We start from the raw sequence: 22793 nt of genomic DNA, 5'->3' as shown, positions 1-22793 counted from the left end.
TACTTTCAGTTTTTCCAAACATCTGAAATGCAGGATGCCCTTCCCCTAATTGGTGGAAAGCAGAAGTTCACTATTACTTTTGTGTAGTACTAAAAAGGGGATAAAATCTTAAGCCTAAATCCTAAACCTCAATTACAAATTATAATTTCTAATATATGTTTCTTACAGGTTAAAAAATAATCTTATTTTTCATTATGGAAAAAGTCAAAATAAAAAACCCTACACTGTTTGTCTAGGGGCATCTCATAAGTCTTTCCCTCCTTTGCCATTTAACATTCTATCAGAATGTGCCAGAAAGTTATACAACCTTTTGGGAAGCCTAGATCTGAAACTCACATTAATCATTTTTATATCAGAGAAGACATATCTACCTAACATGTTTTACAGCTCCTGCAAAGGCAGAATAACAAATACATTATGCAGAAATAAAGACGTAATGTCTACGAAGAACTCCAGAATTCATACAACCCAGATTAAAAGACTGGAAAAGAAAACACTATTCTCATATTTCTCATATTTGTCCTATCTCTTGTAACAGGAGAGTTTCAGCATTAAGCTACAATAAATCCTACGAAATCTTAGAATGCTTTATTTCTTGTAGTGAAAAAAAAGCTATATTTTTCATGATCTAATTGATCCAATATTGCTCCTAGAATTAGAAACATAAAAGCAATTGTTGAGGATCTTTTACATACCACTATTTACCATCTCCAAGTGTTCCACTGTGGATGAAAACACAAAGATGAGAGGTTTCCCTCATCATTATGGATACCAGTTTTGCCATCATGCCTCATGCTCTCATTTATCATTCCAGTGGATCTTTATTTCTCAGAATGAAGAACAACCTCATGACATTACTGATCAAATCAAAGCTTTTCAGGCTTGGTTTAGGCCTGGCTCCCCAAATCCCTAGCTATTTAAGGCCTTGCAGCCCCAAGTCATTCATCAAACAGAGTGCTCCTTTTCTTAAGAGCAGCAGTCTAGACAGAAATTATACTCAATAATCTGTATTTATTGACCACCTGTTTTGTTCTTAGACTGAGATGGTATCAGCAGGCTGTAGAGGAGGCTTGTGCTCTGGGTGGCAAGTTGGAAGATGACCTCTAACTTTCTAAGTCATGACTTATGGTGAAACAATACAACTTCAAATAATTTTCATAATCCCAGATAATTAAGTACTAACTATCGGATTAGGATTGTTGGTAGGGCTTGTAATTTTGAGAAGCAAAATATGCTCTGGGCACACTCAAAGTCTGATCCTAATATTATTAATGATGTTGAATAGAACTGTCCAAAAATGAAAGGAATGGATCAGACTTACCAGTCCGACAGAGACTGGAGAAACCCTGAGAGTATGGCCCCCAGACACCCTTTTAATTCAATACTAAAGTCACTCCTGAGGTTCACCCTTCAGCGAAAGATTAGGCAGGCCCGTAAAGCAAAAAATAATGCACGTAGCCCAACCATGTATATGAGACTAAATGGCCACATCAGTCAAGGGGCAAGGAAGAGAAGGCAGGAAGGGACAGGAAATTTGAACATCTGGAAATGGGGAACCCAAGGTAGAGAAGGGGAAAGTGTTGACATGTCACAGGGTTGGCAACCGATGTCACAAAACAACGTTAATTGTTTATTGAGAAACCAATTTGCTTTGTAAACCTTCACCTAAGGCACAATAAGAAAAAAGTTATCGATGAACAAAAAAGAAAACAAAGGAACAAAGACATGCACTCCCCATGATAGAAATGTTTAAAGAGACACTGAATGACCAACCCACAGGCTGATCTATAAGGGATTCTTGCACACAGAGGTGGGTTAAACTAGGTAACCTCAAAGACTCATCTAACTCTAAGACTCCAAAGGGTTTTATGGATATAATTCATTTAAAACAGAAATTGTGCTCCTTAAAAACAGTAAGGCAGGAAAAATCTGCCAATGAAATTATTTTAATGCATAAGAGAAGCTTATAAAAGAAAAGATCATTTTATGATTATATCTGTGAAGCAATAATTACTTTAAGGACATTTATCTCAATTTCTTTTTAGTTGAAATGGTTTTTAACCGCCTGAGATTGCTCAAAATAAAGTACACCTATAGGAGAAAAGTCCATTTTTAGACTAATTTCTTTCTGAATAAAAATGATCTATATTTCCATAAAATACTCGTTTAGCACTTTGTACAAGTATGGGATAAAAGGTCAGAAAAAGACACTCTGACATTTTTTCTCCATTTCTTTTTTCAGAGATGCTTACTATTTCAAAACTGAAACATCAGTTTTCTGTAACCTAGCTATAAGGGGTTCAACTTCTATAAATTCCTTAACTGAAAGATTCTCTGGTTGGTATGTCGTTCCTAGTGAACAAGGCAGTGATTTAAACATAAACCAATTTAATAGTACAGTGGTAGCGGAACCTTACCTATGTGTTCAATTCTAAAGTCAGCCAAAAATGCTAAAGTCAGGAATAGCTGAATTATCCTTGAAAATTCCATAGGAAGGTGCTTCATAAAAGATCAGCATATATCAATAAGTTCAGCTCATTTTTTTCCCCCAAAGTTGGACCAGATTGCTATTTCTCTAGCTGACTATCAGACAAAGTGGCTGGTTTGCATGTTGTTTAAAAATTATATATCTTTAATCACAAGATTCACACTCATCACAGAAACAGTCACATTTTCCATTTCACCTTGAAGGTAAGAAAAAGAAAAACCTATTTTTAAAATTTCATTCTCCCCTCTCTTTTCCCTCCCCCATTTCCACTACATATAATTGAAGTTCTATAAATGGGTGTATGATATAATTCTGCTGTAATAGTTAAAGGTACTAGCAGTAATGGCAATAGAAAGAAGCAGCTGTGGAGGAATTTGTCCAGTAAAATCCAGCCTTTCTTCCAGAGTAATATAGTTTAATTGTGTACATGACTGCCCAGACAAAAGACTACATTTGTTTCACACCAACGGAATAAGCAGGAGAGCCACGTACGACTTGCAAGTCGCTGGTCTAAAAGAAATGTGCTTATTCTGGACGTCCTCCCTCACCACTTCCTGCAGAGTGGGGTAAAAAAAGTGGCAGTGACTCAGTCTTGATCATACAAAACAGGACATTAGCCAGGCTGCGTCCCAGGCTGGGTAGAATAACAAGTTGGAAGTAATATGAGTCCTTAAATGACATCAGGTAGCAGAGCTACTCTGCCAACCTGGACCTGAGACTGAATAAAGTTCTACCTTAGTTTCAGCTACTTTATTTTGAAGCTTCTGTGATATGGTACCTTAGTCTATCTCTTAAAACTAATATAACTTTAATATAGCTGCCAACATTTACTACATACTTACCAAATGCCAGCAATTATATTAAAATGTACTATCTCATTTAGTCATCATAATAATGTTAGGAGATAGGCAGGCGGTAGTGTAAAGTATTCTCAGAAGTATAGACAGGCTAAGTGGTTTAGTCAAGCTCAAATGACTAGAAAGTGTTACACCAAATACTGATACCGAATGTCTATCTCCAATGTTTATGCTGATAAGTACTCTGCCTATATTGGCTCTCCAAAGAAATAAGATTTATGGGACACTGTAAAGCATTATGGAAACCCTGGTGGCATAGTGGTTAAGTGCTACGGCTGTTAACCAAAAGGTCAGCAGTTCGAATCCATCATGAGCTTCTTGAAAATTCTATGGGGCAACTTCTACTCTGTCCTATACAGTCGCTAGGAGTCGGAGTCGACTCGACGGCAACGGGTTTTGTTTTTTTGGCTTGGTAAAGTGTTACAACTGCAATTTCTACCAATGCAGTAGTTACAAGAAGTTGATCAACTACCTCAAGGTTTTGGCAGAGAGATTTAGCGAAAAACACGTGATTCATAATCAAAAATACTATATACTATAAAAAGTTGATGGTTTTACCGTGATAAAAAATACATAACTAAGCTGACGAAATTAAAGAAAATGAAGTGTTGTGACAGTACATGACTGTCCCAAAAAACATTTTCCTCTACATCAAGGAATACATTATATCTAAATACAGGTAGTGTCCGATTTATGACGGTTCCGTTCCAACAACTCCATCATAAGTCAGTTCTAATATAAGTCGAATTCTTTTTTAGTTTTCATTATTATTGCCTTTTATTATCAGTATCTTTATAAATTTGATCTTTGGTTGTCTTTGGGGTTGGAAACATTACATGTAAATACCTGCAAGTAAACATCTGACAATGATAACATTAGCGAATTACACAGTGCAATTTTATGTAGTACATATTACTAACAATAAGATGTACAAAAATGAACAGATGGTCATTAAGTGTGGTTCACTGTAACTCAAATACATTGTAAGTAGGTGACTACCTATACCTAAATGATCATATATACAATGCTGAATCTAGAATGGATCTCAAAGATGATCTACTCCAACTTCCTTATTTTACAGATGATGAAACAAAAACCTATAAAAACATACACAATTTGAAAAGAGTTAAATATTTCCTACAGAACATGTCTGTTTTTACAATGATTATAATTGGAATTATTTAATACAAAGACAGTTTGTAGGTAACTTTTTGAAACTATCTACTCATATGGAACAGTATGGTTTTTTTTTACTAATATGATATTTTGTGGAGAAATGCTCCTTTAATAAATAAGAAGGTGACAGTCGTTAAGCGACACTACAAAATGAATATTTTATATTAAATAGTATGTTTATTTGATGGAAGATGGAATACACAGAGTCTTATACCAAAAAGAATTAGTCGATGTTCAACCATTTCAAGAGGTGCCATACGATCAGGAACTGACGGTAATGAAGGAAGAGGTCCAAGCTGCACTGAAGGCATTGGAGAAAAATAAGGCTCCAGCAACTGACAGAATAACAATTGAGATGTTTCAACAAACGGGTGCAGCGCTGGAGGCGCTCACTCGTCTATGCAAAGAAACATGGAAGACAGCTTCCTGGCCAAATGACTGGAAGAGATCCATATTTATGCCTATTCCCAAGAAAAGTGATCCGACCAAATGCGGAAATTATAGAACAAATCATTAAATCACACGCAAGCAAAATTTTGCTGAAGATCATTCAAAAATGGCTGCAGCAGTATATCGACAGGCAACTGCCAGAAATTCAGGCCAGTTTCAGAAGAGGACATGGAACCAGGGATATCATTGCTGATGTCAGATGGGTCCTGGCTGAAAGCAGAGAATACCAGAAGGATGTTTACCTGTGTTTTATTGACTACGCAAAGGCTTTCGACTGTGTGGGTCATAACAAACTACGGATAACATTGCAAAGAATGGGAATTCCAGAATACTTAATTGTGCTCATGAGGAACTTTTACATAGATCAAGAGGCAGTTGTTCAGATAGAACAAGGGGATACTCATTGGTTTAAAGTCAGGAAATGTGTGCATCAGGGTTGTATCCTTTCACCATACCACTTCAATCTGTATGCTGAGCAAATAATCCGAGAAGCTGGACTATATGAAGAAGAACGGGGCATCAGGAGTGGAGGAAGACTCATTAACAACCTGCGTTACGCAGATGACACAACCTTGCTTGCTGAAAGTGAAAAGGACTTGAAGCACTTACTCATGAAGATCAAAGACCACAACCTTCAGTATGGATTGCACCTCAACATAAAGAAAACAAAAGTCCTCACAACTGGACCAGTGAGCAACATCACGATAAACAGAGAAAAGATTAAGTTGTCAAGGATTTCATTTTACTTGGATCCACCATCAACACCCATAGAAGCAGCGGTCAAGAAATCAAACGATGCTTTGCATTGGGCAAATGTGCTGCAAAGGACCTCTTTAAAGTATTGAAAAGTAAAGGTGTCACCTTGAAGACTCAGGTGCGCTGATCCAAGCCATGGTATTTTCAACAGCGTCACATGCATGTGAAAGCTGGACAATGAATAAGGAAGACCAAGAACTGAAGTCTTTGAATAGTGGTGTTGAGGAAGAATACTGAAAATATCATGGACTGCCAAAAGAACGAACAAATCTATCTTGGAAGAAGTACCACCAGAATGCTCCTTAGAAGCAAGGATGGCAAGACTGCATCTTACATACTTTGGACATGTTGTTAGGAGGGATCAGTCCCTGGAGAGGGACATCATGCTTGGCAAAGTACAGGGTCAGTGGAAAAAAGGAAGACCCTCCATGACATAAGCTCAAACATAACAATGATTGTGAGAATGGCACAGGACTGGGCAGTGTTTCTTTCTGTTGTGTATCGGGTCGCTATGAGTCGGAGCCGACTCGACGGCACCTACCAACAACAATAGTATGTTTGAGGGCTGCAGTGAAACACTGGAGTTCACATCCATAAAGGAATTTACAAAATCCAATTCTAAAAATTCTTGACCTAGGAAGTCAACTTCTGTCCTCTAATAAAAGAAGAAGTAGTCTTTCAGGCTCCTCCCTGTGTGTGCGTGTGTGTGCGCGCGCGCGTGCGCGTGTGTGTGTGTGTGGTGAGGTGAGGACTGTGGCAGAGGTCAATGCACTGGTAGAAGACGGCAAACTGCACAGCCTTTGTTTTTTTCTGCAGACTACTGTGACTGTCTCTTCACATCTGTTTGGAGGCTGCCTGAAGGACTGAGGAGGCAATACTCCCCAGTTTAGCCAGGCTTCACGCTCCCATAGGACTCAAAGGAGAAACACCATGCAGTGCATGCAGGCTGTGCTGCACATAGTTGCATGAGATCGATCAGTGTGACTGAATCATACCTAGGCAAAGATTCAGCTTCTAAGGGGATGAAGATGAATGGCTAGTATGAGAATACCTTGCAGAATTTAGAAACATGTAATTATGCAAAAAATGCAGAGTATGAAGTTCTAGAGATCCATCCCTCCACCAAAATAGCAACTGCACTGTAAAAAGCAACTGGAGCCAACTATTTTGGAACTCTGGAACCAGATCAGATACTTAATTCAACCTTGGAAGTGCTTAAAGAAGGGAAAAGCTACTGATATTTCCTAGATGAACCACGTTCACCAACCAGCTACCACCCGTTCCTCACTCCTGCTTAAGTGAAGGGGACAGTGGCCCATGTCCCTAGAGAGGCTGGCTGGTGCCGTGGCAGGCAGTAGGGAACTAAAAACTGCATGGATTTTGGGGTTGCACAGTTTACACAGTTGGGTTGGTCTCCTGGTACAGACCACTGCATTGATTACAGGCCTACTGCAGAAACAGATACAAAGGGTCAGCACACCCTTTGGAGAAATCTGTCAGCCACTGACTGCAGAGACAATAGAAGTGGAACACACAATCTGTACAAATTAGCTTGGAAAAATTACTAAACAGTAAGTAAATTGCAGCTTTAATTAAGAAACAACAAGAATCTTGGGTAAAAGAATCATATATTTGTGTTTTTTACTGTTCATTTTCTCCCTGGAGTACTAGAAAATCTCCTTTAAAACACCAGTTGCACATAGGCCACAGAAAGGAAGCCACTGTCCACACACATTTTGGAGGAGACTATTTGCAAAAGTAGTCAGGGGAGGTTGCTAAGCAAACAGAATATTACAGATTCCAATGATCAAAAAAACAAAACACCACAAAAAACTCATAATCCCTGGGGAATGGGAAGAATCTGAGTTCCAGAGTTACTACATTATAATATTCAAATGTCCCAGTTTCAACAAATAGTAACAAGACATACATACAAAGAAACTGAAAAAGATGGCCCAACTGAAAGATCAATACAAAAAGGTAGAAATCAGAAGCCCAGATAATGGATAGATTACAAGACTTTAAATCAATAACATTAATATGCTTAAGAAACTAAAGGAATACATGGACAATAAACTAAAGAAAATCAGAAAAAAAGATACTAAAACAAAATGGAAATTTTAATAACGACATAGAAACCATAAAAAAAGAAACTGAAATAAAGGAGCTGAAAAGTTAATTAACTGAAACAAAACACTCATTGGAAGGATTTAACAGCAGAATAGCACCAGTAAAAGAATCCATGAACTACAGGATAAAACGACTGAAATTTCATAAAAGACTTCACCAAAAGAGTTAAAAAAAGAATCTATAGACTACTGCTATGACATATCCAACAAGGGTTCAATCTCTAAAATCTATTTAAAAAAAAAAAAAACTAAAATCTATAGAGTACTTCAATACCTCAGTAACAAAAACATAAATGAACCAATCCAAAAATAGGCAAAGGATATGAACATACAGTTCACCAAAGAAGACATTCAGGCAGCTAAAAAACACATGACAAAATGTTCGCAAACATTAGCCATCAGAGAAATGCCAGTCAAAACTGCAATGAGTTACTATCTGACCTCGATATTCCCAGAATGAATTAAAAAAAAAATTACAAATGCTGGAGAGGATGCAGGGAGACTGGAACTCTTATGCACTGCTGGTGGGAATGGAAAATGGTACAACCATTATGAAAAACGATATGGCACCTTTTTAAAAAAGCTAGAAATAGACATACCATATGAACCAACAATTTCACTCCTAGAAATATATCCTAGAGAAATAAGAGCCATCACATGAACATATGCACTCCCGTGTTGATTGCATCACTGCCGACAACAGCAAAAAGATGGAATAAACCTAAGTGCCCATCAACAGATGAATGGATTAACAAATTATGGTACATATACACAATGGAATACTGCCCAACAATAAAGAACAAAGATGAATCCACAAAACATCTAGCAACATGAATGAATCTGGAGGGCATTACGCTGAGTGAAATAAGTCAATCACAAAACGACAAATATTGTATGAGACCACTATTATAAAAGTCCAAGATAAGTTTTACACACAGGAACAATCTTTGATGGTTATGAGGGAGGGGAGAGGTGGGGAGGAGAAATCCCAACTAGATAGTAGACAAGTGTTACCTTTAATGAAGGGAAAGACAACATACAATACAGGGGAAACCAGCACAACTTGACCAAGGCAAAGTCATAGAAGCTTCCTAGGCACATCCAAACACCCTTATGGATCAAGTTACTGAGGATGAGGGCTGGGGACCATGGTCTCAGTGTATTTGGTAAACTGGCATAACATAATTCATAAAGAAAATGTTTTACATCCTATTTTGGTGAGTAGCGTCTGGGGTCTTAAAAGCTTTCAAGTGGCCATCTAAGATACATCTATTGGTCCCATTCCATTCAGACAAAGGAGAATGAAGAAAACCAATGACACAAGGGAAACAGTATGGACCACATGGACCACAGCCTCCACCGGCCTTAGCCCAGAAGACCCAGATGGTACCCGACTATTACCAATGACTGCTCTGACAGGGATCACAATACAGGGTCCTGGAGAGAGTGGGGAAAAAAATGTAGAACAAAATTCAAATTCAGAAAAAAAGACCAAACTTACTGGTCTGACAGAGACTGGAGGAACCCTCAAGACTATGGCACCCAGACACCCTGTTAACTCAGAACTGAAGCCACTCTCAAAGTCTACTTTTTTAGTCAAAGATTAGAGACCTGTAAAACAAACAATAATACACATGAGGAATGTGCTTCTTAGTTCAACCACATATACAAGATCATATGAGCAACATCTGTCCAAATGCAAAGAGAGAAGACAGGAAAACTGGATGGATGGACATGGGAAACCTGGAAAAGAAGGAGAGTGATGACCCATTTCAGGGATTGCAACCAATGTCACAAACATTTTGTGTATACATTTTTGAATGAGAAAAAAAAAAAACTATAAATGGGCTGTAAAATTTAAAAACAAACAAAAACAATGCAATACCATGTCAAAACCACTTGAATGGCTAAAATTTAAATGTTGCTAGAGGATGTAGAATAACTGTAACTCCCATACATGGCCGGTAGCAATATAAAACGATACAAAGCCATTTCTTATAAACATATACCCATACCTATCTTACGATCCAGCGAATGATTTGTACAATAATGTTTGTAACAACTTTATTTATAACAGTCAAACACAGGAAACATCCACATATCCATCAACAAATCCATTTGGTAGTTATGATGTTGCTTTGCAGTCTTACAATGATGTAATCAGCTCTATGATAAGATCTGTTATAAAGTGATCACCTCTATGATGGGATGGATAAACAAATTATTGCATAGTTTTAAAATGGAATACTGCTTGTCTTAGGCTGGGATCTCCAGAGAAGCAAAACCGGTTAAGCATATATATAAAATAAAACAAAACAAAAAAAACCAAACCCATTGCCATCAAGTCGATTCCGACTCCTAGTGACCCTACTGGACAGAGCAGAACTGCCCCACAGGGTTTCCAAGGAATAGCTGGTGGATTTGAACTGCCAACCTTTTGGTTAGCAGCCAAGGTTCTTAACCACTGCACCAATATATTTTAGATAGAGAGAGAAATTTATCTCAAAGAAATGACTCATGCAGTTGTAGAGGCTTGCAAGTCCCAAGTTTGTGGGCCAGGCATCAAGCATCAGGCTGAAGGCTTCTCCTGACTCACAGAGCTGCAGGGCCTGACAAATCCAAGATTACCAGGTAAGAGGGCAGGCTGCTGGCCCAAGTCCCAAGAACTGGAGGTCAGATGCTGACCCAGATCAAAGCAAAAGCCAGTGAGCTTTGCCAGAAAGGCCACATATATTGGATGCAGGCCAGAGCCCCAAGTTAACTCACTAACTGGTTATTCACAGCAGATCCCATCATAGAGGTGATCACTTTATAACAGATCTCATCATAGAGCTTATTACATCATTGTAAGACTGCAAAACAACATCATAACTACCAAACCACTGAGAATCATGGCCCAGCCAAGCTGACACACAACCTTAACCATCACGGTCCACATCTTGTCAACTCAGCAACTGCACATATCTCCTTAAACCACACATAATCTCTGAATAAAGACAGTTCTAAAGTCATACTTGCACATAACATGATTCAACTAACATGCATACAACTGCAAATGCACTACCCCTGTTTATACCTTACATTTTACAAAAAAACAAAAATATTTGACTCAAGCATATAAGGAAGATAACAATTACAGGTATCATTTCTGCAACTAGTCATGTGGTTCTAAATGATATTTAAAACTATCTTCCAACACACATTCCATATACCCTTTGCCCTCAGCAAGCACCTCAGCTGGTCATGGTTCTTTGCCTGGTGGGATGACCCAAACGTTCATTCCTGGCAGGTTGGACATTCAGCAGTAGCTGTAACCAAGTCAGCCTTGGTGAGTGAAAGTCCTTGTTGCTTATCCCATGCACAACCTTCATCCCTGCCACCATAGCTACTATGTTCATGAGCCCACTGGGCAATGACAGGAGTGGCTAGGCAAAGAGAATAACTGATTTCCACAGAACACATAATCCCATCCACTTGTTAAAATCCTCTGCTGCTTAGGTCACCCTTTGGTGAGATTTCACATGAGACACAAATATCTTCACTTCTATCACCCATTCAGAGAGGTCTATCTACATACCTCTTCTCCATACCTGCTTCTCTCCAAGTTTCCAATCATGTTCCTTCTAAGTCCCTGACACCCAGCTATACCATTGGCTACAGCCCATGTATCAGTATACACTCACACATCGGGCCTTTTCTCCTTCCAAGCAAAGTGAAAAACTAGATATGCTGCTCATAGTTCTGCCCATTGGGAAGATTTCCCTTCACCGCTGTCCTTCAGGGAGGTCCCAAAAAAGGGCTGTGGTGCTGCTGCTGTCCACTTTTGAGTGGTGCCTGCATATCGTGCAGAACCATCTGTAAACCAGGTATGACTTTTCTCTTCCTCAGTCAAGTGATCATAAAGAACTCTCGATGAGGCCATAGGTGCAGACTGGGAGATGGAAGGTAATGTGACAGGCATGGAGACCATGGGCATTTGGGCCACTTTCTCACGCCTTCAGGTCCTGCTCACGCCCCGCCTTGCATATACCACCTCCATCTAATGATGGAGTGCTGCTGTGCATGTCTGACTTTATGGCTCTGTGGGTCAGACAACATCCAGTTCATGATGGGAAGCTCAGGCCACATGGTGACTTGGTGGCCCATGATTAAATGTTCAGTCTTTACTAATGCCCAGTAACCAGCAAAAAGCTGTTACTCAAGAGGAAAGTAGTTATCTACAGACAACGGCAGGACTCTGCTACAAAATCCTAAGGGTCTGCATTGTGATTCACCAATAGGGGCCTGCCAAAGACTCCAAACAGAATCTCTATCTGGCACTGCCACTTTAAGCATCATTGGATCAGCTGGATCATATGGCCCAAGTGGCAGAACCACTGGCATGGCAGCCTCAACCTGTTGTAGAGCCTTCTCTTGGTCTGGGCCCCACTCAAAACTAGAAGCTATTTGAGTTACTTGATAAATAGGCCAGACTAGCACACCCAAATGAGGGACATGTTGCCTCCAAAATCCAAAGAGGCTTTTTTAGTTGTGGGAAGGGCCAGATGCAGTAACTTATCCTTTGCATTAGGAGGACTATCTTGACATGCTCCACACCACTGCACCCCTAGAAACTTCAGTGAGGTGAAAGCCACCTGAATTTTCATTGGATTAATCTCCCACCCTCTAGCGTGTAAATGTTTTACCAATAACTCCAGAGTCACTGACACTTCTTCCTTACTAGGTCCAATTAGCATAATGTCATCAATGTAATGGACCAGTGTGACGTCTTGTGAAAAGGAAAGGCAATTAACTTACCTGTAGACTAAATTATGACATAGGGCTGGAGCGTTAGTATATCTCTGAGGTAGAACACTGAAGGTGTATTGCTGGCCTTGATAGTTAGAGGCAAACTGCTTCTGGTGGTCCTTCGAAACATGAAGGGATTTCATACCACCCAGAAAGATGGACCAGGAGAGGAGTGTGTCTTTGCACTGAGGTCCCTGCAGTAAGAAACTCCTAGACCAGGGGAAGATTGATGACAAGGACCTACCTCCAGGGCCAACACAGAGAGTGAAAGCCTTCCTTTGGAGCTGGCATCCTGAGTTTGGACTTCTAGCCTCCTGAACTGTGAGAAAATAAATTTCTCTTTGTTAAAGCCATCCACTAGTGGTACTTCTGTTATAGAAGCACTAGACAACTAAGACATTACTGAACCATAAAAAAGAATGATAAATACAAAAATGTGAATGAATACCAAAAAAAGTGCTTATTGAAAAAAAACGCCAAGACTACATATTGAATGAATCCATTTATATGAAATTCAAGAACAGCCAAAACTAATATGTGATGATAGGAATCATAACAATAGTTCCCCATGTGGAGCAAAAATTGAGTGGAAGAATGAACAAGGGAATAGCCTATGGTAAGGGAAATGTTCTAAGTCTTAAAATGGGATATGATTACATGGGTGTCTACATTTATCAAAACACTGAGTTGTATACACTTAGGATCTATGTACTCACTACATGTCATTTTACCTCAATTGAAAAAAAATGGAAATTATTAAGACTGAAGAACATGAAGAAAAAGATGAAGAAAATGGAGAAAAATCTAATGAAATTGTGGGACACTTATGAGCGAGCCAACATACACATCACGGGACTCCTGAAAGAGGAGAGAAAGCAAGAGAAACAATACATGAAGAAATAATTTCAAAAAACTTTCCAGATGGGGCCAAGATGCCCGACTAGGTAGAAACTACTGCGGATCCCTCTTGCAACAAAGACTTGGAAAGACAAGCCAATCGATCACATACACGACAATCTACGAACCCTGACCATCAAACACAGAACTAAGGAGTTGACCTGAGTGACACTGGAGCGAAAAGCTGCGCTCTGAAGCAGCGGCCGCTTCTGGAACCGGCGTCCCATGCAACAGCCTTGAGCCCTCGCGGTTCGCTGGTGCCAGAGTGGTGGGGCTCATCTCAGCTTACTGAGATGGGGCAAGCACAGGACACAGCCCTAACCCCTAACCCCCTGGAGTAACCTTGGTGAAGAATCAGCCAGCACGAACAGGCTGCAGAGAATGAGCAACCACGGGGAAGCAGCGACTGTTTTCAGAGACTGGAGCCAGCGTCCCAGTCAGAAAACCTTGGCACCGGGCTTTGGATTGAGCGCAGAGGAGCTGAGCACGGCTTCCTGAGATGGCGCAAGCACAGTACGCAGCCCTCGCCCTGATGTAACCTTGGCGGAAACCCAACCAGTGCAAACAGGATGCACAAAGACGCGGCTAAAAGGAAAAGGAGAAATCACAAGGAAGGAGCAACTGGTTTTGGAGCCTGGAATGCAGCATCTCAGGCAGAAACTCTTGGCGCTGAGCTTTGGACTAGGAGCAGAGGAGCTAATCACGGCTTCCTGAGAAGGCGCAAGCACGGACCGCACCGCAGGCCTGACCCTCAGGGACAATCTCCACCCAGCCAGTGCACACAGGCTATAGGCCCCACTGGAATCTCAGATAAAACAGTCATGACCAAGCAAGATAAGCAACTTTGTCTATATTGCCTCATGCTACTCTCTCCTATCTATCTGATGCCTCCCCTCCCCGCCCCAGGCAGCTTCATTAACACTGGAATTTCCTGGGCCAGGGAGTGAAGTGCTCTGCAGAGTTTTGTTTTTTTTTTTTTTCCCTAACCCATTCTCCTGGCCTGAGAGAAGCAGCAATTAACAACCCAAGGGGGAAAAACCTTTCCCTGACTTCCCTAAACTGGAATAAAAATATGGAACCAGCTCCAGCCAAGAACAAGAGATCCACATACTTTGCTTTCATCCCTACAGGGAACAAGGTGGCTACTATAATGCAAACGCAATTCTGATAGAGATCTGCCTGTAATTGTTTTAGCAGAGCAGTGGAAAGACAACTTTTGGAGGTCTGATACCTCTCTACCTAGTAAACAGAGCCCTCACTGATCCACAGCAGGGAACAGAGGGCAGAAGCTCCACCCAAACCACCTAGCCACATGCTACAGAGGTCTGAGGATAGTGACGATTACCAATCTCTAGAGGTACAAGCATTGGGTGCCTAAGGTACAGCTGCAGAGCCCACTCACCAAAGTGCTCTAGGAATAGAGACACGCCTACCTCATTGGCATATCGGAGAAGGCTGTCAGCATCCTGCCCTCCTTGGAGTGTGACCCCTGCCCCCATTAGAATCTGGTGCATACAACTATTACCACTACTCCTCTAATAGGTGACAGTCTACACCACACACTTAGCGACCCAAAACCAGGACACCTAAGCTAGATTCTATTCAAGAACAGTGAATGGACTTTTAGGCTTATATATCTGGTAACAACTCAAATCAGCTCGTAACAAGACATAAGTGATTCAAAGGCTACAACAATCAAGACGGCACAATCTAGTAGCCCGTTTGCGTATATTGAAAGAAAACAAAACAAGAAGATAAGACTCGGTGAGCAAATATAAAATAAATCATTACAATATCTTACAGATGGCTCGGACACAGCAGTCCGTATCAATCCCATAAAGAAGCAGACCATGATTGCTTCTACAAATCCCCAAATTAAAGAATCCAAATCTTTCCTAAATGAAGATACAATCCTGGAATTGCCAGATGCAGAATATAAAAAACTAATACACAGAATGCTTCAAGACATCAGGGATGACCTCAGAAATGAAACAAGGCAATCTCAGAAAAAGACAAGGAACACACTGATAAAGCAGTTGAAGAAATAAAAAAGATTATTCAAGAACACAGTGGGAAAATTAGTAAGCTGTAAGAATCCACGGAGAGACAGGATTCAAAAACCAAAGTTTAACAATAAAATTACAGTTAGACAATGCAACAGGAAGTCAAAAGAGCAGAACTGAGGAATGGAATGTAGAACGGGGGATTTGGAGGATAAGGCAATTGACACCAAAAGATTTGAAGAAAAATCAGATAAAAGAATTAAAAAAAAAACCAAGAAACACTATGAATCATGTGGGACTCTATCAAGAAGAATAACTTGAGTGGGATTGGAGCTCCTGAAGAGGGAGGGATAACAGAAAATTCAGAGAGAATAACTGAAGATCTGTTAGCAGAAAGCTTCCCTGGCATCGTGAAAGATGAAAGGACATCTATTCAAGATCCTCATCAAACCCCATACAAGATTGATCCAAAAAATAAATAAATAAATAATAACCAAGACATATTATCATCAAACTTGCCAAAACCAGAGATAAAGAGAAAATTTTAAAAGCAGCCAGGGATAAGAAAAAAGTCACCTACAAAGGAGAATCAGTAAGAATAAGTTCAGACTACTACGCAGAAACCATGCAGGCAAGAAGGCAATGGAATGACATGTATAGAGCACTGAAGGAGAAAAACTGCCAGCCAAGAATCATATAGCCAGCAAAACTTTCTCTCAAATATAAAGGTGAAATTAAAACATTCACAGATAAACACAAGCTTAGAAGATTTGCAAAAACCAAACAAAAGCTACAAGAATTACTAAAGGAAATTGGTCAGAAAATCAATAATATCAGACACCAACACAACACAACGTCACAGAAGAGAACATCCTGACATCAACTCAAATAGGGAAATCACAAAAACAAAAGATTTAAAAAGGAAAAAAATGCTCAAAACAGGGAACCATTGAAGTCATTATGTAAAAGATTACAATAACCAAAAAAGAGGGACTAAATACAGGAGGCAGAGATCTTCCATATGGAGAGGAAAACAAGGCGATATAGGACCACAGAAGTTAAGTTTTCACTTAGAAAAATAGGGGTAAATATTAAGGTAACCACAAAGAGATGTAACAATTCCATACTTCAAAACAAAACCCAAGAAAAACGTAATGACTCAGCAAAAAAAAATTCAACTACTATGAAAATGAGGAACACACAATTTACAAAGAAAAACTTCTCAGAACAAAAAAGTAAGTGGAAAAATGAAATCGTCAACACACAAAAAAAGGCAGCAAAATGACAGCACTAAACTCATACCCAGTAACCCAGTGCCCTCGAGTCGATTCCGACTCATAACTAAACTCATACTTATCTATAATTACACTGCATGTAAATGGACTAAATGCACCAATAAAGAGACAGAGAGTCTCAGGCTGGATAAAAAAACACGATCCATCTATATGCTCCCTACAAGAGACACACCTTAGACTTACAGACACAAACTAAAACTCAAAGGTTGGAAAAAAATATATTAACCAAACAACAATCAAAAAAGAGCAGGAGTAGCAATATTAATTTCTGACAAAATAGACTTTAAAGATAAATCTACCACAAAGGATAAAGAAGGACACTACATAATGATTAAAGGGACAATTGACCAGGAAGATATAACCATATTAAACATTTATACACCCAATGACATGGCTGCAAGATACATAAAACGAACTTTAACAGAATTGAAAAGTGAGATACACACCTCCACAGTTATAACAGGAGACTTCAACATGCCACTTTCAGAGAAGGACAGGACTTCGAGTAAAAAGCTCAAGAAAGACATGGAAGATCTAACTGCCACAATCAACCAACTTGACCTCATAGACTTATACAGAACACTCCACCCAAAAGCTGCAAAGTATACTTTTTTTTCTAGTGCACATGGAACATTCTCTAGAATAGATCACATATTAGGTCATAAAACAAACCTTTGCAGAATCCAAAACATTACAAAGCATCTTCTCAGACTATAAGGCCATAAAAGTAGAAATCAATAAAAGAAAAATCAAGGAAAAGAAATCAAATACACGGAAACTGAACAAAAAAGACTGGGTTATAGAAGACATCAAGGAGGGAATAAAAAAATTCATAGCATGCAAGGAGACTGAAAACACTTCCTATCAAAACCTCTGGGACACAGCAAAAGCAGTGCTCAGAGGCCAATTTATATCGATAAATGCACACATACATAAAGAAGAAAGAGCCAAAATCAGAGAACTGTCCCTACAACTTGAACAAATAGAAAGTGAGCAACAAAAGAATCCATCAGGCACCAGAAGAAAACAAATAATAAAAATTAGAGCAGAAGTAACTGAATTAGAGAACAGAAAAACATTTGTAAGAATTAACAAAGCCAAAACCTGGCTCTTTGAAAAAATTAACAAAATTGGTAAACCACTGGCCAGAATGACTAAAGAAACACAGGAAAGGAAACAAATAACCACAATAGGAAATTAGATGGGCCATATCACAACAGATTCAACTGAAATTAAAAGAATCACATTAGATTGCCATGAAAATCATACTCCAACAACTTTGAAAACCTAGAAGAAATGGATGAATTCCGAGAAACACGCTACCTACCTAAACTAACACATTCAGAAGTAGAACAACTAAATAGACCCACAACAAAAGAAGAGATTGAAAAGGTAATCAAAAAACTCCCAACAAAAGAAAACCCTGGCCCAGATGGTTTCAATGCAGAGTTCTACCAAACATTCAGAGAAGAGTTAACACCACTACTACTAAAGGTATTTCAAAGCATAGAAAAGGATGGAACACTACCCAACTCATTCTATGAAGCCACCATATACCTGATACCAAAACCAGGCAAACACATGACAAAAAAAAATTACAGACCTATATACCTCATGACCATAGATGCAAAAATCCTCAACAAAATTCTAGCCAATAGAATTCAACAACATATCAAAAAAATAATCCACCATGACCAAGTGGGATTTATACCAAGTATGCATGGTTGGTTCAATATTAGAAAAACAATGAATGTAATCCACCATATAAATAAAACAAAAGACAAAAACCACATGATCTCATCAATTGAGGCAGAAAAGGCATTTGACGAAGTCCAACACCCATTCATGATAAAAACTCTCAGCAAAATAGGAATAGAAGGAAAATTCCTCAACATAATAAAGGGCATTTGTACAAAGCCAATAGCCAACATGATCCTAAATGGGGAGAGCCTGAAGGCATTTCCCTTGAGAACAGGAACCAGACAAAGATGCCCTTTATCACCGCTATTATTCAACATTGTGTTGTAGGTCCTAGCCAGAGCAATTAGGCTAGACAAAGAAATAAAAGGCATCCAGACTGGGAAGGAAGAAGTAAAATTATCTATATTTGCAAATGACATGATCTTATACACATAAAACACTAAAGAATCCTCAAGAAAACTACTGAAAGTAATACAAGAGTTCCACAGAGTTTCAGGTTATAATATAAACATACAAAAATCAGTTGGATTCCTCTACATCACCAAAAAGAACATCAAAGGGGAAATCACTAAATCAATACCATTCACAGTAGCCCCCATGAAGATAAAATACTTAGGAATAAATCTTACCAAAGATGTAAAAGACCTATACAAAGAAAACTACAAGGTATTACTGCAAGAAACTAAAGTGGAAAACATAAGTGGAAAAACATACCTTGCTCATGGATAGGAAGACTTAACATAGTAAAAATGTCTATTCTACCAAAAGCCGTCTATATATACAGCGCACTTCTGATCCAAATTCCAACATTTTTTAATGTGATGGAGAAACAAATCATCAACTTCATATGGAAGGGAAAGAAGCCCCAGATAAGGAAAGCATTGCTGAAAAAGAAGAACAAAGTGGGAGGCCTTACTCTACCTAGTTTTAGAACATATTATACAGCCACAGTAGTCAAAACAGCCTGGTATTGGTACAGCAACAGACACACAGACCAATGGAACAGAATTGAGAACCCAGATATAAATCCATCCTCATATGAGCAGCTGCTATTTGACAAAGACCCAGGATCAGTTAATTGGGGAAATGACAGTCTTTTTAACAAATGGTGCTGGCATAACTGGATTTCCATTTGCAAAAAAAATGAAAGAGGACCCATACCTCACACGATGCACAAAAACTAACTCCAAATGGATCAAAGACCTAAACATAAAGTCTAAAACTGTAAAGACCATGGAAGAAAAAATAGGGACAACGTTAGGAGCTCTAATACAAGGCATAAACAGAATACAAAACATTACTAAAAATGATGAAGAGAAACCAGATAACTGGGAGTTCCTAAAAATCAAACACCTATGCTCATCGAAAGACGACGCAAAAAAAGTAAAAAGACCACCTACAGACTGGGAAAAAATTTTCAGCTGTGACATCTCCGACCAGCACCTGATCTCTAAAACCTACATGATTCTGCTAAAACTCAACCACAAAAAGACAAACAACCCAATTAAAAATTGGGCAAAGGAGATGAACACACACTTCATTAAAGAAGATATTCAGGCGGCTAACAGATACATGAGAAAATGCTCTCGATCATTAGCCATTAGAGGAATGCAAATTAAAACTACGGTAAGATTCCATCTCCAACAAGGCTGGCATTAATCCAAAAAACACAAAATAATAAACGTTGGAGAGGCTGTGGAGAGATTGGAACACTTCTACACTGCTGTTGGGAATGTCAAATGGTACAACCACTTTGGTTATTGATCTGGCATTTCCTTAAAATGCTAGAAATAGAACTACCATACAACCCAGTAATCCCACTCCTGAGAATATTCTAGAGAAATAAGAGCCTTTACACGAACAGATATATGCACACCCATGTTTACTGCAGCACTGTTTACAACGGCAAAAAGATGGAAGCAACCAAGGTGTCCATCAATGGATCAATGGATAAATCAATTATGGTATATTCATACAATGGAATACTACACATGGATACAGAACAGTGATGAACCTATGAAACATTTCATAACATGGAAGAACCTGGAAGGCATTATGCTGAGTGAAATTAGTCAGATGCGAAAGGAATAAATATTGTATAAGACCACTATTGTAAGATCTTGAGAAACAGTTGAAACTGAGAACACATTCTTTTGTGGTTATGGGGGGGTGGGCGGCAGGGAGGGTGGAAGAGAGTTATTTACTGATTAGATAGTAGATAGGAACTACTTTAGGTGAAGGGAAGGACAACACTCAATACAGGGGAGGTCAGCACAACTGGACTGGACCAAAAGCAAAGAAGTTTCCTGAAGAAACCGAATGCTGCAAAGGTCAGTGGAGCAGGGGCAGGGGTTTGGGGACTATGGCTTCGGGGACATCTAAGTCAATTGGCAAAATAAATTCTATTAAGAAAACATTCTGCATCCCACTTTGAACTGTGGCGTCTGGGGTCTTCAACGCTACCAAGCAGCCATCTAAGATGCATCAATGATTCTCAACCCACCTGGATCAAAGGAGAATGAAGAACACCAAGGTCACAAGATAATTATAAGCCCAAGAGACAGAAAAGGCTACATGAACTAGAGAGGACATCATCTGGAGACCAGAAGAATTAGATGGTGCCCGGCCACAACCGATGACTGCCCTGACAGGGAGCACAACACAGAACCCCTGAGGGAGCAGGAGAACAGTGGGATGCAGACCCCAAATTCTCATAAAAAGACCAGAGTTAACGGTCTGACTAAGGCTAGAAGAATCCTGGTGGTTGTAGTCCCCAAAGCTTTTGTTGGCCCAGGACAGGAACCATTCCTGAAGCCAACTCATCAGACATGGATTGGACTGTAGGACGGGTTGGAGAGAGAAGCTGATGAGGAGTGAGCTATCTGCATCAGGTGGACACTTGAGACTATGTTGGCATCTCCTGTCTGGAGGGGAGATGGGAGGGTAGAGGGGGTTAGAAACTGGCAAAACGGTCATGAAAGGAGAGACTGGGAGGAGGGATCACACTGACTCACTGTGGGAGAGTAAGTGGGAGTATGTAGTAAGGTGTAGATAAGTTTATATGTGAGAGACTGACTTGATTTGTAAACTTTCACTTAAAGCACAATGAAATTAAAAAAAAAAAAAAAAAACTTTCAAGATTTGAATAACAACTAGAATCTACAAACCCAAGAATCTCCAGGTAAGAAAAACACGAAGAGATCTCCACCAAGGTATTTTATAATCAAACTCATGAAAACCAAAAAACAGAGACCCCTGAAAGCAGCAAGACAGAAGTGAATAGTCACAGAGAAGGGATCATAAATAAGATTAAGTGCCAACTTCTCCTCAGAAACCTTGAAGGTCAGAGACAATGGAATGGTATATTTAAAGTACTGAAAGAAAACTGCCTACCAAGAATTCTATATCCAGCAAAACTCTTTTTCAAAAATGAGGGCACAATTAAGATATGCCCAGATAAACAAAAGCTGAAGAAAGAGGTGAGGACTAGACATGAGCTACAAGAAATGCTAGAGAATTCTTCAGATAGATCTGAAAGAACACCAGATAATAACTTGAAGACATATGTAGAAAAAAAAGAATCTTTAGTAAAATAATCTCATGTTCAAACTGTTGTTGCTGTTAGGTGCCGTCGCACTGGTTGCAACCCATAGCAACCCCATGTAAAACAGAATGAAACACTGCCCCATCCTGCACCATCCCCACGATCCTTGTTACACTTAGGCCCATTGTTGCGGCCACTGTGTCAATCCATCTCATTGAGGGTCTTACTCTTTTTCACTGACTTTCTCCTTTACCAAGCATGATGTTCTTCTCCAGGGACGGATCCTTCCTGATACCATGTCCAAAGTATGTGAGACAGTCTTGCCATCCTTGCTTCTAAAGAGCATTCTGGTGGTACTTCTTCCAAGACAGATTTGTTACTTCTTTTGGCAGTCCACGGTATATTCAATATTCTTTGCCAACACCACAATTCAAAGGTGTCAATTTTTTTTCGGTCTTCCTTATTCATGGTCCAGCTTTCACATACATATGAGGTGACTGAAAACATCATGGCTTTGGGTCAGGTGCACCTTAGTGTTTAAGGTGACCATCTTTGCTTTTCAACACTTTAACGAGGTCTTTTGTAGCAGATTTGTCCAATGCAAAGTGTCATTCAATTTCTTGATTTTTGCTTCCATGGACATTGTGGATCCAAGTAAAATGAGATCCTTGACAGCTTTAATCTTTTCTCCATTTATCATGATGTTGCT

The 22793-nt window shown here is 39.4% G+C and overlaps 1 protein-coding gene across 14 annotated transcripts in view; it reads right to left on the bottom strand.

The window, feature by feature from the left end:
* LCLAT1 (lysocardiolipin acyltransferase 1) overlaps positions 1 to 22793 on the bottom strand; it is a 438576-nt gene that overhangs the window by 221445 nt on the left and 194338 nt on the right. For 13 of the 14 annotated variants that reach the window (XM_064295193.1, XM_064295192.1, XM_064295179.1 and 10 more), the window contains one exon: positions 12889 to 12963. The exons of the other annotated variant lie outside the window; for it this stretch is intronic. In XM_064295193.1, coding sequence (XP_064151263.1) covers positions 12889 to 12963 — 75 coding nt within the window. The remainder of the gene's footprint in view (positions 1 to 12888; positions 12964 to 22793) is intronic. 14 annotated transcript variants of the gene reach the window in all.

This window comes from Loxodonta africana, chromosome 12, assembly GCF_030014295.1.
Source record: "Loxodonta africana isolate mLoxAfr1 chromosome 12, mLoxAfr1.hap2, whole genome shotgun sequence".
NCBI classification, from domain to species: Eukaryota; Metazoa; Chordata; class Mammalia; order Proboscidea; family Elephantidae; genus Loxodonta; species Loxodonta africana.
Note: the sequence above shows the minus strand (reverse complement) of the source record. Positions and strands in the feature narration are given on the sequence as shown.